Below are 14,320 nucleotides of genomic sequence, written 5' to 3' on the forward strand. Positions count from 1 at the left end.
GATATGACTACAAAAATCAATAAGGTAAATACCAGGTTAGGAATAAGTCCAAAACATTACAATACGGTAATACAAATCCCCCAAAATGTGGCTTAAAGCGGCACACCGGCCTCTAATAACGTGCAGTGCTAATACCACCCAAATCCAGTATAAGTATTGTTCAAACCAACATAATTGGTCAAGCATAATATACTTCTATATCACTCAAAGCTGCAAAGCTATAACTACTAGAATTATGGTGAGTTATAATAATTATTAAACTACCATGCATGCATCGTATGCTACTATGTAGAATGGCTCTGCTAATTATAATTATATATAGCTCGACTTTCCTGCGGCCTGCATGGAATCAAGAATAGATCCATTTTTCTCTACTAGACTATTCGTGATATCTCCGTCTTGGTCTGCCGAAAATGCCGCATTGAATGGCAATACGAACTCAACTACAACACGGCTATAGAATTGTTCTGCATGGCAATAATTATTATTTACTGTCAATGGGGGGGGAGGGGGGGGGGGGGTCGATAATTATTTATAGTCTCATCGTCGTGATCGATACACCTTTAAAGCATGGATCGATTTATGTATATATATATATAATTGTGTTGGTACAATAAAATAATAAATGTAAGCAGGGTTTAAATATCACACAACTGATTTATAAATCTGAGCATTGATTTATGAACCATGCAGTCAAAAATTCCGAGAATGTCTCATGTTTTGTTGCTATCACATTTTTCTGAACAAAAAAAGTATGTTGCAATCTGCACAAAACTTGCTAGAATTGGCTTGGGGACTGGGGAGATACAAAAAACGTGGAAATGAGCTAGAGAGCCCAATCTGTTATAATGTTTGAATATGTACATTTTTGTGAAATTTGCGAGTGTTCTGGAAAAGCACCAAAAAATATGGATTGCAATTTTTCACATTGCTCCATGGTGGATGAGGTTTACTTCTCCAATTATTTGTGGGGTTTTAGTGCAACCTAATCTAATCGCCGACTTTCTTGTTTCTACACTTTTTGGTGTTTCCCCATGCATCTAATTCTAGCAATTTTTTCACATTGCAATTATCAGTTAGATCTATACCTAAAAAACCATCATGTGATAAAATACTAGATATTCTCATATCTATATGATCCCAGTTTTTACTGATTTAAAATCCATCCCATGATTATGATTATTAACACCTATAATTATCAAGCTTAGAGGTAATTATATCATTGATATAGAGGATTTCAAGTTGGTTGGCAGAAGTTAAAAGTTAAAGTGCAGTCAACCACGACCACTAATTGGATTAGTGAAGTAAAACATACACAGTGTGAGATGGCTGCACTTCAACTCTTAACTTCTGCCAACCAACCTGAAATCTCTGTAAACGTTCATGCAGATTAATTGAGACAAAATTAATGGCAGTGCACCCTACAGCTACAACTGTTAAGTGTTTTTAAGCATTAAAATTGTGGTTTGTGGTCAACCTGGGCTGCGCATTCATGTGGTCAGTGGCTACCGGCATGCGGTTTATGGGATAGATTTACATGTAGAGTTACAGGACCGGATTAGTGCACTGAAATTGCCTCCTCTGCTCTGGGATCTGGGCCAGGTGACTGATTCTACAACTTTGAGAACAATGGAAGGTAAAAAGACAATCATCTTTTTGCTGTCATTTGTGACTTGTTCGCTGGCTATTCCACGGGAGGAGTTTTATTCCTTTGGACAAAATTCAGGGGATACGACTGTGCCCTCAAACGATGATGGATCAACTGAACAGATCACTCTACAGTTTGGCTCATTCTATTACTTCGAAAAGCAGTATACTAACCTGTTTGTAAGTTATTTGTGTTACCAACAGCGACACCATAATGCTAACCTTTTTCAAGTATGCAAGCTTAGTGTTAACCGTAGTTTATGCCAACTCATGTAGACTGAACTAGGTGTACAAAGAAAAGAAGCGCTTGTAGAATATAATTGTGGCGCTTATAAAAAGGTGTGTTTTTGATACCATAGCAGTCGGTTTTACTTAATTATTGACTATACGCTGACACTTTCACCTTCAACAATTAAGTATCATTTGCTTGTTCATTGAAAATATGTTTGTGGTCTATAATATCTCATACCATCTGTATATTTTTTACTATCGATCTGCGTGCACTCCAATATACATATAATTATACTGATAGCAATGCGGGTCCCTCACAACTATTAATGCTCTATACATATTTTGCTACTCCAGGTGAACACAAATGGAGTTATCTCCTTTGATGCTGCAGTCTCAACTGTCACTCCTCAATCATTTCCGTTGTCCGGATTGTTTCTGATTGCCCCCTATTGGGCTGACGTGGATACAAATGGAACGGGTACTGTGTACTACAGGGAGACGCGAGATAACGATGTTCTAAAACGAGCTAGAAACGATGTAATGACGTCTTTTTCAAGAAGATTCCTTCCAATTTTTGTTTTCATTGCCACTTGGGATAGAGTTGGACACACTGACCAGGTAGGTATATATTGAAAAAGAGCGTGTTCTATATAACAATAGTTGTTCTTAAACATAGATTGCAAGCGTGTGTATAGCATCATTACATGCAATTGCGATTCAACTTTGACGACACAGAAATTAATAGAGCACTTAAAAATAGTCTAACCTCGATATCTAGATTGCTTTCAGATGAAGTTGCTGGTTAGTAGCGTGTCTAGCAGGGAGCTCATCAGTGGGCTTGAGCACCCTCCTGGCCTGACATGCAGACAACTATTAAACTAATTTAGCTATCAGCATTAGCGCAGCTCTGTTTATAAACTATACACTTGCAACACTGCATGGTTTGTTATTACTAAGTCGTGATCTCGCCCATTTCTATTGCAATCAGCAATCAGCAATAATGCTTGGGTTTTCTATGCGTAAAGATTCCAGTTCCAAACAAATAACAGTTCCAAAGAAATAAAACCCCAGACAATGCATGGATATATTCTGATAACTGACGCATGACCTCTTAGGTTTGACTCACAAAAATCATTACTGTTCGTAACATTTATTTTAGTGTTCATTATATCACTTATGAGATAGGCATGACTGTGACATGCCCGTAAATGCATGCAGATGCAGCAGTTCAGTTGCTGTACAGCTCCTTCCTTTACAGCATGTGTGCAGGTCTCATTCTCGGACATTACCATGCAATTAGACTTACCAAGCATTTGAAACACAGCACCTTTATAGCTTATATGATTGGTTAAAATTTACTATACAGTGCCTGTAACCTAGAGAGTAGAATACCACAAATGTGTGAGTAGTTATACTTAAGTGTATGGTTTGTCTCCTCCTCGCTTGTTTTGATACTCTTTGGTGCTTGCCCGCGGCCAATCCTATAGAAATTTTCAAGTGGTACCCAATTTCCTAGTAATTTTCATAGCAATTTTCACAGTGCAAAATGCCGTTTTTTTTACTTTTCACCCTTCTCCGACACAGATTGCAACATTTCAGTGTGTGCTTATGACAGATGGAACTTCCTCCTTTGTCAAGTTCTTATACGCTGATGGTGAGATGCAATGGACAAAAGAAGATGCCTCAGGGAGAACCAATAGATTTCGGGGAACCCTTGCACAAGTTGGATTCAATGCTGGTGATGGGAAGAGGTTCTTTAGTGTGCCAGGCTCACTGACCAACAGAATCATGAATATTGATTCCACTACCAATGTGAACATACCGGGCGTATGGACATTTCAAGTCAACGGTGATATTGCACGATGCTCTGACCCTGAGGACATGGAAAATAGTAAGCCTTTATATACACAAGTCCCACAAAACATTTTCAATGTGAAAAGTTGCTAAGATTGGCCGCGGGAACATCAAAGAGCGTGGAAACAAGAAATTCGGCGAGAGCATAACTCCAATCCATTACAACATACATTTTTTTGCTAGTTACATTTTTCGCTGGCATATAGTTTACTGGCAATACATAAGTTGCATAAGTTGTAATTTTATGCCTCAGGGCGTAACATATACGTCCAACCCCCAGAGGAGTGATATATACCCTTACGTATTTTAGTCACGTGCAACAATGACTCTACTGTTGAATGTTGCACGTAACCAAGCCTACCTAATTGAGGTATATACTTGTGTCGTACCTCCTTTGCTCTGCGTCCACCCATAGCGAAGAGTTTAAGCTTGCAGCATGCAGCATGCTCAAATATCACGTAACGTGTTCGCAATTTTACAAAGTGCCCAAGAAGAGCAGTTTAGTGAGTAGCTATAGTTACACTCTACTTTTCGCTGGTACCAAAATACTCCCTAACAAATTATTGTGCATTTTACTTTCTTACAACGCATATGTATAATTATGTGTGTGCATGAATGCAATACCAAGTAAATTCCCGGCTTTATCTGCCGTCATTTTCGATGTGTATAGATCATTATAATGATTGAACACACAGCTCCACTTGTGATCACCCCAAGAGTTGGAAACATGCTTGGAGGAACTGCAGTCTCCATTACCAGCACATGTTTAGAGGAATTTGACAACATAACTTGTCAATACGAAGGATTCGATACAGTGGATACCGATGTGGGGCTTTTAGAGCTAGATGGGAATCCAACTGTTGTGGCTGTTTGTGTGTCACCGGCATTTTTAGAACCTGGATCGAAAACTCTTCGTGTCGTTGTCACAAATAAGAATGGGACGGTGAAGTATGACATTGGCACTCGATTCTATGCAGGTACAAACAAAATGTCATGACTTGTAGCAATTATGTAGGCTATAATTATGTAGTAATTAAGTGCATATATAATTTACGTGAAGTGTTTTAGTTATGCATGTATAACCCTCGTCACCATACATCCTTATCATTCTACATAATTATAATAAGTATAATAATTATGTTACACTGCATGCATGCATGTGGGGCTATTCATTTACAGTACACATTGAAGACAGTACTGAGGTACAGCACAATTTGAACACTCAAGTCGTTCTTCCTCAAACCGGAATCTTAATAACTTGGAATCCTTTTGATCTTCTTCCCTCTCATGCCGAAAACCCGTCCTTCTACACGGTCAATATCGTTCTTGTTGAGTTTGATATGAACACAGGAGAATGGGAAGATGTTGAGATACTAGCATCAGGTTTACCAAATATTGGGCAAGCAAAATTAATGTGGTAATCCCAATTCTCAGTGTGTGTACCAATAATAACATGGCTGTACGACCAATTGCAATTCAAGTTAGGATTGGAGAGTTTTCTGGAGATGTACAACGAAGAAGGCCGATTGTCCGGTTGTTGGTAAATAGAGTCACTCTGTGGACGCCAATTCTGTATTACATGAGTAGTAATGATCTCCGATTAAGATGTGAAGCTTGGTGCAATGAGCAGCCCACAGATATCGGTAAAAACCTTCTTGATGAACTCCCCCCTTGTCCACCTAGGGTCACTCAAGCTAGGCTATTTAACAGTGGCTTTGTTGAGGATTCTGGAATAAATATCATTATAAACAGATACGTCTTTCACGTTGGATCGGAGACATGCTTCAGATCAAGAGAGGCAAGGTGGATGGATATTTTCAGTACCAGTTTTTTATATGGCAAAAACCATGCATGCAACTGCTTAGGAAAAGCAGGGTGGCTAACTAGTTAATGATGTTACAGAGGAATTAGAGTGGTGTTTGCAACTTATTAATAATTATATATGGTCCTTTACTAAATATACACTATCATTATTATAGAGTACACTTTGTCACAACTAGTATTTTCTCTCCTATTATAGTCCCTCAGGTGCTGGACAGCAATGTTGTTATGAAAAAAGTGGAAACCTGTTGGTGGGTGCCCCAGGAGGAGGCTCAGTTGACAAAGTTTCCCCACAAAATTTTCTGGGCCATTTCCTAGAAGATGTCCTTCCTGCTTTTCTCTGCTGCTTTGGACCGCTTAGTAATTGTGATGCTTATTATCAGAAGCGTCCTTCCGACAATGGAGAAGGATATAACCCACCCAATCCTGGTAAGTATAATCATAGATAAAGATCTAGAAATAACTTTTTCCTCCCTTGTACATGTATATATAGTGGTCCATATTGTTAGGTCTATAATTATTGTTAGATAGTGATGACTTAACGATGTATACAGTGTTTCCCATTATTATACGCAGCATGTGTCTATGGAGATCCCCACATTGTGACTCTGGATGGATTTAAGTACACCTTTAACGGCAAGGGAGAGTACCTGATAGCTCAAGTGGATGACATCTTCTCATTTCAGGGACGAATGACCCAAGCTGTGAATCCTCAGGGAGACCCAGTTGGAGCTTCTGTCTTCTCCGCTGTTGCTATGAGCGACGGTTCTAGTATAATCCAGTTTCAAATTGGTTTTTCCGATGACCCTGATGCTCTTATAAATGGAACATTTATCGATTTTACTGAAGTGTCTCTTCAACAGTTCAATGGAGTGGCTGTCGAAAAAGATGGAAATAAACTTTTTGCGAGATTCAATAGCGGAGCGTATATTGAAGTCAGAGAAGAGAATGGTTTCTTATCAATTCTGTTAGTGAGTTTTCCCATTTTATGGAAAGGACGAACCCAAGGGTTAATAGGAAACTACAATGGGGACACAGCTGATGACCTCACACCATGTACCGGGAATCCCCTTTCACTGGATGCGGACTTGAAGACCATCCATGAAATGTTTGGAGTCACGTGTGAGTATATTATAATGTAGCCACGAAAAAAATTATGATACTCTCTGCCCCCCCCCCCCAAATCTGGCATTAACTTTGTGTAGGTATAATATAGATCGTTATGCGGTTGAACTCAACGAAAATAGTACTACTTTTGTACTATTTTCGTTTGTTATTATAATGTTACATGCAGGGAGTATTAACAGGCCACAAGACAGTCTTTTCACATATCCTGAGGGTGAGAGCTGGGCTAACTACACCTTCCCGAACTTTGAACCGACATTCGAGGTAGTATTTTCTAATTCATCCTTAGAGCAGGAAGCAGATGACCTCTGTGGGGATGACTTTTTCTGTCGGTTTGATATAGCCACGACTGAAAACACCATGGTCGGACTCTTGACCCTGTATGTGATCCACCATGCCTCAACGGGGCTTGCATTGCCACAAATACCTGCAGCTGCTCCGTCAGCTACACTGGGGTCAGGTGTGACGCGTCCCTCGTGATGGATTGTGACGTTAGTCCATGTGAGAACAATGGAAGCTGTGCGTTACTAGCTGGATCCTACATTTGCACATGCCCCTTCAATTACAACGGAGTGAACTGTCAAAATCCAGGTATGTCAATATGGTATAGTCAGCTTCACAAGTTTTGCTGCACGCCTAGATCGGTAATTGTTCCTACGTATAGCCAAACGTTAAGCCACATCATAAAGTGCATGACCATACTAGCAAATTTCATTTAATGACGGATGTTTTGGGAAAATGTTCCACCATCTGGTCTGGTCGTCCTGGTCGCATTATCAGGGTTCATCTAGGATGAAAAGTTTTGGGGGGAAGGTTTGGGCGCGCGTAAGCGTACTAATAATGATGATGTTGTACTTATAGTGATGATCTGATAATGTTATTATTCTTCAACATTTGGGGGGGGTTCACCTCTGCCCGGCCCCCTCCACTAGATGGACGTCATAAATTATATTCAGGGCAACTTCAATCTAAGTGGCATTCAATTGGGACAGTATAGAAATTAAGCTTGCGCATTAATAATTTTGTTCGACATGCCTAGCGTTTATATAGTTAGAAAATAATCGGCCTTGTGACAAGGCACTTGCAGTTGTCTTAGGCTGGTCACTGTTCATACTCTTAGTTAGGTTGATTTATGTTTCTTCTCCCTCATGCAGTTACAAATGTGTTCGTCGAGTAAATGACTCTGTAATTGGAGATCCACTGATGACCGTACCACTCTACCTCACCAACACCAGTGCACTACAGAACAATATCAATCTCGGAGAAAATGAAGTTATCAACCTTTGCTTTGAAATCTATGGTCAAGCAGACGAATACTTTAACCTTGTGTCCGACTCCTGTATTAGTGTGAATGCACATTACCAGCGAGCAAATCCACAACTCAGTTCCAATATCATAGATGAGATAACAGTTCGAGCAGCCGGACTTGACGGGATTTGTCGAAACATTTTAGTCCGTGTTGGAAACTGTCAAGCATCAATCGATGGATCTGTGCTTGATGAGACTTACACAAGTGCTGGAATATCTGTGAGAATGTATCGGAATCGTGTTCGAATCTCTGCCCCTAATTGTCAAGACCTTGATTTGGTGATGTGGGTGTTTTGTGAGCAGACAGAGCTGAGGGACCCTGAACTGGGAGAGCCCGATATCGTGGTCAATGTTAGTATGATTCACTTTATGATTGCTCGTGGACTCAATATTCGCGAATCGGCTCATGGTCTGCTGGGTAAGTGATATGGCTAAGTACCTTATACTCTCATGTTAAGCTAAGCATTAATTCCATAATGATGTAGTGCATGCCATTGTGTACACTCAATCAGTTATATACGTAGCCCCATTGAATTTCGGCCATTTTACAGAGGTGGCCTAATTTGATGCTTTATACACTATCTGTCAATGTGGGAGTCGAGTGCCCTACCCTTATATTAAAAGTTGACCTTTCTTCAGGGGCCGTTATAACTAATTAAGGTCCATTTTATGGCTTTTGTCATGATATTCAGATTAATGACAGAACTGATGAGAACATGTGGCATACAATTTAGTACAAAAACACAGTCCATCTTTTGGGTATGTCCCTTATTGTTACTATTATAAACGGGTACTAAATTTAGTGAATTTTAAATTATTTCCGCGCTAATCATAAAACGCATATGACACAACATCCGCCAAAATTAGTACCTAAGGCCACAACAAGAGGTAGTTCTGTTTCTGGTCAGGTTGCTTTCCTGATTACGTGAGGCCAGGAGGGACAACAGCAACTGAGCCACACATATTTGCAGTGTTATCACTTTTTTTATTTTTCACAGTTTGTCTTTAAAAAAGGTTTACAACACAAAAATAACATCTATAAATAACATACAGGTAGAGGTATTTTAGGCTTTTGGTAAGCAGAACATTGAACTGAGAATTGTCTCTATATCAAACCTATATAATTATATACTGTCATTAGCTTGAGCCATTATACGTGCTCTGTAAGCTTATCAAAGCTAAAACGCAAACTGAGACCATAATTATAATTATTGTGTTAGCATAATAACATCTTTCATGCAAAATACAAGATACAAACACTATAACTTACTGAATATTGAAGTGCTGTATAGGTGCTGTACATGTAATTATTGCAACACCCACTCAACCTAAAGTGAGTGGGTGTGGTTTGCGCATGCGCATTAGGTGTGTTGCTGAAAAAACAGCCCAGTGAAATATTGAGCGGCGGATGGACCAGAAACAGAACTACCTCTTGTTGTGGCCTAACAGAGAAAAATATCTGAAATTACTACCCGTCTATAATAGTAACCGGTAGAACATGGGTATGATTATACAGGCAGTGTACTACAGTGTTTACATCAAGTACGTATTTGCTACAGGTCAGTTTTGGAATGTTCCCATTACCATTGAGCGCTACCTGGGCCCTCTCTCTGACGGTAGCACACGAGACGATACCTACATCCTGACTGTCAACTATCCGAACACACCCCCTCGTCGTTTTGTGACCTTCCTGCACTCTTCAACGTGGGACAGACGAGGGAAGGAGTACTGTTTGTACGGGGGTAACCGACAGGGTGGAGGAATATTTGAGATTGAATCACCGAATGATCCAGTTATCCAGGGACAATACAGAGACTACATTGTGGGGGAACAGTTCAGAGTTGAGTTTGCGTATACTCATTTTGATTCTTCACAATGTAGCCTATGAATACATGCCACAACTATAATTACACTGGTATGTTAACTTTGAACTTGGACACTTTAGATGAATTATTATGCCTATGTGGTTTTATCTACATCTTTCAACTTGTGGTATTCATTAATTATTGTCCGTTATTGTAATGATCTTTCCGAGTCTGTTGTTTGCATCTAAAGTTATCACAGCAGAATTTTTGCTTACCGTAGTGCCAGAAATTATATGCAAACATAAAGTTATGCCTTTCGGCCAGTTTTAAGGCTATGAAAACATCATGTGATTTATATAATAATTATACGATTTCCTCGATAAAACCCCGTGATTGATTTCAGGCCTCGAATAAAAGCCAATAGAATTGTGTGATACAAACTTATACGAGAAGGTTCGCGCTTGCATAAATAGCATTAGGGTTAGCGGTATCTCGATTACATTTAGCCGCGAGATAATTGCAAAGGAGTATCCGGTAGATATGATGAACCAAATTCAAAATAAACTTGAGGGATTTAATGGCACTAATGCACCTATCAATACAAATCCCCACCCCCCTCTCGGGTTAAAGGGGGATTTGTCACTGAGGAGTTGCTCTCTTAACTTCAGTGGTGACGTCCCCGCTGGGTTACAGGCTGTCCGTATATGCCTTGGCATAATTTTGAGCAAAATAGGAATGGATGAGAATAAGGCAAGAATATATCACGTTGTCAAGGTAACAAAGATGCAATAAAAATCATACAGTCCGTTTGATGCATCATTTGGTAAAGGGTTGTCGTGATATAAAACATTTATGGACATGTGAAAAATTACTTAATTCAAGGCTGGAATATTGTTAGTATATCTAAAGAATAAGTGAGTAATTAAGTAGGCATCTTTTGGTAAATATTATATTTTTGTGTCATAAAGTTTTGCATATGACGCAAAAAAGTGGCTGAAGGAAATACAGTAGAACCTCCATTATCCGGCCCTCCATTATCCGGAACCTCGATTATCCGGCTTGGCAGTTTTCTTGTTATCAGATCAGAAACTGGGCGTGTCCCTCAAACGCGCATGCGCGTTGCAGCTGTTACCATGGAGACATGCCTACTTATCTTCTGCGCATTCGCAGACAACCATGTGGCACTGCTGTTTATCAATAAAGTGGGTGGATCAAGGCGTAGTTTATCTATTTGATTATCCGGCATATTCACTTATCCGGCCTGCTTCTGGTGTCCGGATAATCAAGGTTCTACTGTATTAGTAACATAACACTAGCTGAGTAAAATAATTCTCGTGTGTCAGTTATGTGTATGTTGTACTTAACGTCTTAGATTGGCTATAGTTATTTTTGTTCACAGAAGGCACATGTTTTAAGACTAGAATCTAGAGCACTTAAAGTGCTAACCCTTGGCTGCATGTTGACATGAATAAATAGATCTATAAAAACCGGAAGAGTGTTCAGATAGAAGCAATAAACTACTAATTTAGAGTTAGTTGCATATATATTATGTAGATCTACCTCGAAAAAGGGTCGCGTGTAGAGCTGGTCAACATGCAAGTTTTTCTTAGCTTTTGCTCGCTTTTATACCGAAATCTTCCATTAATAACTTGTTGTGTGAAGGCTATAGTGAAAACGCAGTGCTATGGCATCCAGGTAAGCAGACTCAGAAATTACAAACAGACAAACAACCCACGCGCCTCGGGTAATAATTATTTATTGCATTCCATGCGTGTGACTTATTACAAGACGAGCTTACAGCATTGAGATGTATCCTTGAAAGAAACGCCAATTAGTGATATTTGGGCCAAGTACATCTACGTATACAAAGCCTAGCTACCAACAAATTAACATAGGTGGTCCGTCCTTTGAAATACTCTACAAAGTTGCAATCCAACCAGGCCTATAAGGACTATGGTCGAGTGAGATAAACTTGGATTCTTATTCGTTTATAACTCATGCCAAACGCAACTCCTCATAGCAGTAAACGATTGGGCAAAAACCATAAATGAAGGTCTTTCCACTCACACAGTGTTTTTAGAAGGCCTTTGATAGTGTCCCTCGTCAAGGACTTCTACTCAAAATTGAGAACCTAGGGATCAGAGGAAATGTGCTAAATTGGATTAAGGGATGTGTGTCTGACCGACAGCAACGAGTGGTTCTATAGATGGTGAAGCCTTAAACTGGGAACATGTCTTGCCAGGAGTACCCCAAAGGTCGATTCTGGGCTGTTGCTATTTATTCTATAATATTATGTCAATGACATTGGAACAAATGTAAAGTCAAGCATAAGACTATTCGCTGATGACTAACAACAAAGTGGAAGAAAGATCAGACTGTGTGGTGCTACAAAATGACATACACACGTACCCTACATCGTTGGACACAAGACTGGCAATTAAGCATGAATACTAGCAAATGCAAGACAATGGACTTAACTAACAAGCGCAAACCAATAATTATGTTTTGGCTATGTTCTTAACAACAACACCTTAGAATAAGTCAAGGCATACAAATACCTAGACGCAACCCTCACCGAGAAACTTTTGTGGTCTGAGCATGTAAACCAGGTAAAGACAAAGGCGAATAGAACACTTAATCTCCTACGATGTACCCTACATGGATGTAGCAAAATTAAAAAAATCAAAGTGTATAATGCCCTTGTTCGACCCCACCAAGAATCTTCTTGTGTGGTATGGATCCCACACCAAAGGCAACTACAGTAGACTCTCGTTAATCCGGTCACCTTTGGGACCATGCAGCTTGGCCGGAATAGCGAGGTGGCTGCAGCTCAGGAAATAGCCGCGGCTTAAAAACGACCTTACCTCGAATCTAATGACTACTTTTGCAGTTCTTGTCTCGAGGATAATGTAGGATAATGAATCATTCTGTTCTCTATTTAAGTGTAATCCAATTTTATTTGCTAAACCACACCCAAAACGTCATATCCGGCCGTAATATACGTATAAAATTACATTGAAAACCTTGTTTGGGACAGCCAGCACTGGCCGGTTAACGGAATAGCGAGTGGCCGTACTTCAGGGTGAGTTTTGTGCAGTAAACATATAGCTAGCATTCCGTGCCAAGCCAAATAGCCGGTATATCGAGGTGGTCGTACTTCAGGGAGCCGGAATAGCGAGAGTCTACTGTACTAGAAAATGTGTAGAAAAGAGCCTCAAGATGGATTGCTGCAAAATAGGATAAAAATACGTATCAATGGTCTAAGTCGTACATGTAAATGTCTTGATGAACTAAAGTGGCAGTCCGTAAAAGATAGACATAATATGCTAATAATTATGCTGTCAGGTATACAATTGATACTAGATTGTCTAGGTTCTACATACAATATTTTTTTTTAATTCACCATTCTTGTGGAATTCCTTACCTAGTTTTAAGTACCATGTTAAGAATTTTTCTTTTTAATTACTGTTCACTGTATTTGTTTATGTTTGTCTTATTATTGTTGTGGTTAGTATTTTTTGTTTCTGTTCTTTTTATTTTTTGTTCTTGTTTTTGTCTTATTTGTTGGGGAGTACAATTATAGGCCACATGTGCCTTCTGTACAACCCTTTCTCTCATTGAGAGATAAAATTATTTCATCTTCAATTCCATGTTTATTTTATATAATTATAATATACATTTATTATATTATATATACATTGTAAGTAGTCAGTCTACTTATGATACCATTATTTTAATGACAAAGCATCTTTACATATTAAATATTCACTATCAACAGACAGCTAGGGTACAATGCTAGCGTGCATAAGCAGTATACGTTCCAATTATTAGGTATACTATACGTATGCAGAGTAACTATTATTCATTCTAGTTGCTAAAGAGGATGCAAAAAGTTCAAAGTCCATAATTAATGACTGCTGCACGGTGCAGCTCCTTTCAGCCTCTTGTCTCACTCTTGCAGCTACTAATAGCTAGTGCAGCGCTACCTACTAGGCAACAGATTTTGCCACGCACAAGTCTAAAAAGACAGCAATGGCCTTCAGAGTAATATAACTAAAGCTCGAGAACGAAGTTTTATTTTTGCAAATTCACAAAATTGGCCTATAAAAGTTCTTCCCCAAACTTCATTAATAGTGTGCAGCTGTAGCAGTCTACACAAACACACACACACACACACACACACACACACACACACACACACACCACACACACACACACACACACACACACACACACATGCACACACACACACACACATACACACACTACCGTACCTCACTTGCACATGCGCAAACCGAGGCATAATTATATAGTGCTTGTTATACGACACAATAATTATATGATTTCATCTTATCAATCAATACACAAACCTGGCTGCTAATCAACCATGCATATAATCTTCCCACCAAAATTATCGAGGCTACTTTTGTGGTATAATTTGGTAACCACAGCCATAATTCACTTCCGGTAGTATTATGTATATAAAATTGCGGCCGCAACCAATTAACAAAAATTGTGATTTGCACATC

The 14,320-nt window shown here is 39.3% G+C and overlaps 3 protein-coding genes across 3 annotated transcripts; all 3 read left to right on the top strand.

Annotated features, from left to right (window-relative positions):
* Positions 1-1,555: 1,555 nt before the first annotated feature.
* Positions 1,556-5,295, top strand: LOC135338278 (sushi, nidogen and EGF-like domain-containing protein 1). The gene is made up of 5 exons (XM_064534400.1): positions 1,556-1,827; positions 2,233-2,496; positions 3,463-3,769; positions 4,428-4,709; positions 4,912-5,295. Exons 1-5 carry the CDS (start codon positions 1,630-1,632, stop codon positions 5,151-5,153), a joined length of 1,293 nt encoding a protein of 430 aa, XP_064390470.1. The 5' UTR covers positions 1,556-1,629; the 3' UTR covers positions 5,154-5,295.
* A 216-nt stretch (positions 5,296-5,511) lies between these two features.
* On the top strand, positions 5,512-7,158 carry LOC135330749 (sushi domain-containing protein 2-like). Its single transcript, XM_064525696.1, has 4 exons — positions 5,512-5,552; positions 5,753-5,982; positions 6,130-6,675; positions 6,848-7,158. Exons 1-4 carry the CDS (start codon positions 5,512-5,514, stop codon positions 7,156-7,158), a joined length of 1,128 nt encoding a protein of 375 aa, XP_064381766.1.
* Positions 7,088-9,995, top strand: LOC135338371 (uncharacterized). The gene is made up of 3 exons (XM_064534513.1): positions 7,088-7,269; positions 7,833-8,404; positions 9,546-9,995. The coding sequence occupies exons 1-3, from the start codon at positions 7,229-7,231 to the stop codon at positions 9,872-9,874; spliced, it is 942 nt and encodes a 313-aa protein (XP_064390583.1). The 5' UTR covers positions 7,088-7,228; the 3' UTR covers positions 9,875-9,995.
* The last annotated feature ends 4,325 nt before the right edge of the window (positions 9,996-14,320 follow it).

This window comes from Halichondria panicea, chromosome 1, assembly GCF_963675165.1.
Source record: "Halichondria panicea chromosome 1, odHalPani1.1, whole genome shotgun sequence".
Classification (NCBI taxonomy): domain Eukaryota; kingdom Metazoa; phylum Porifera; class Demospongiae; order Suberitida; family Halichondriidae; genus Halichondria; species Halichondria panicea.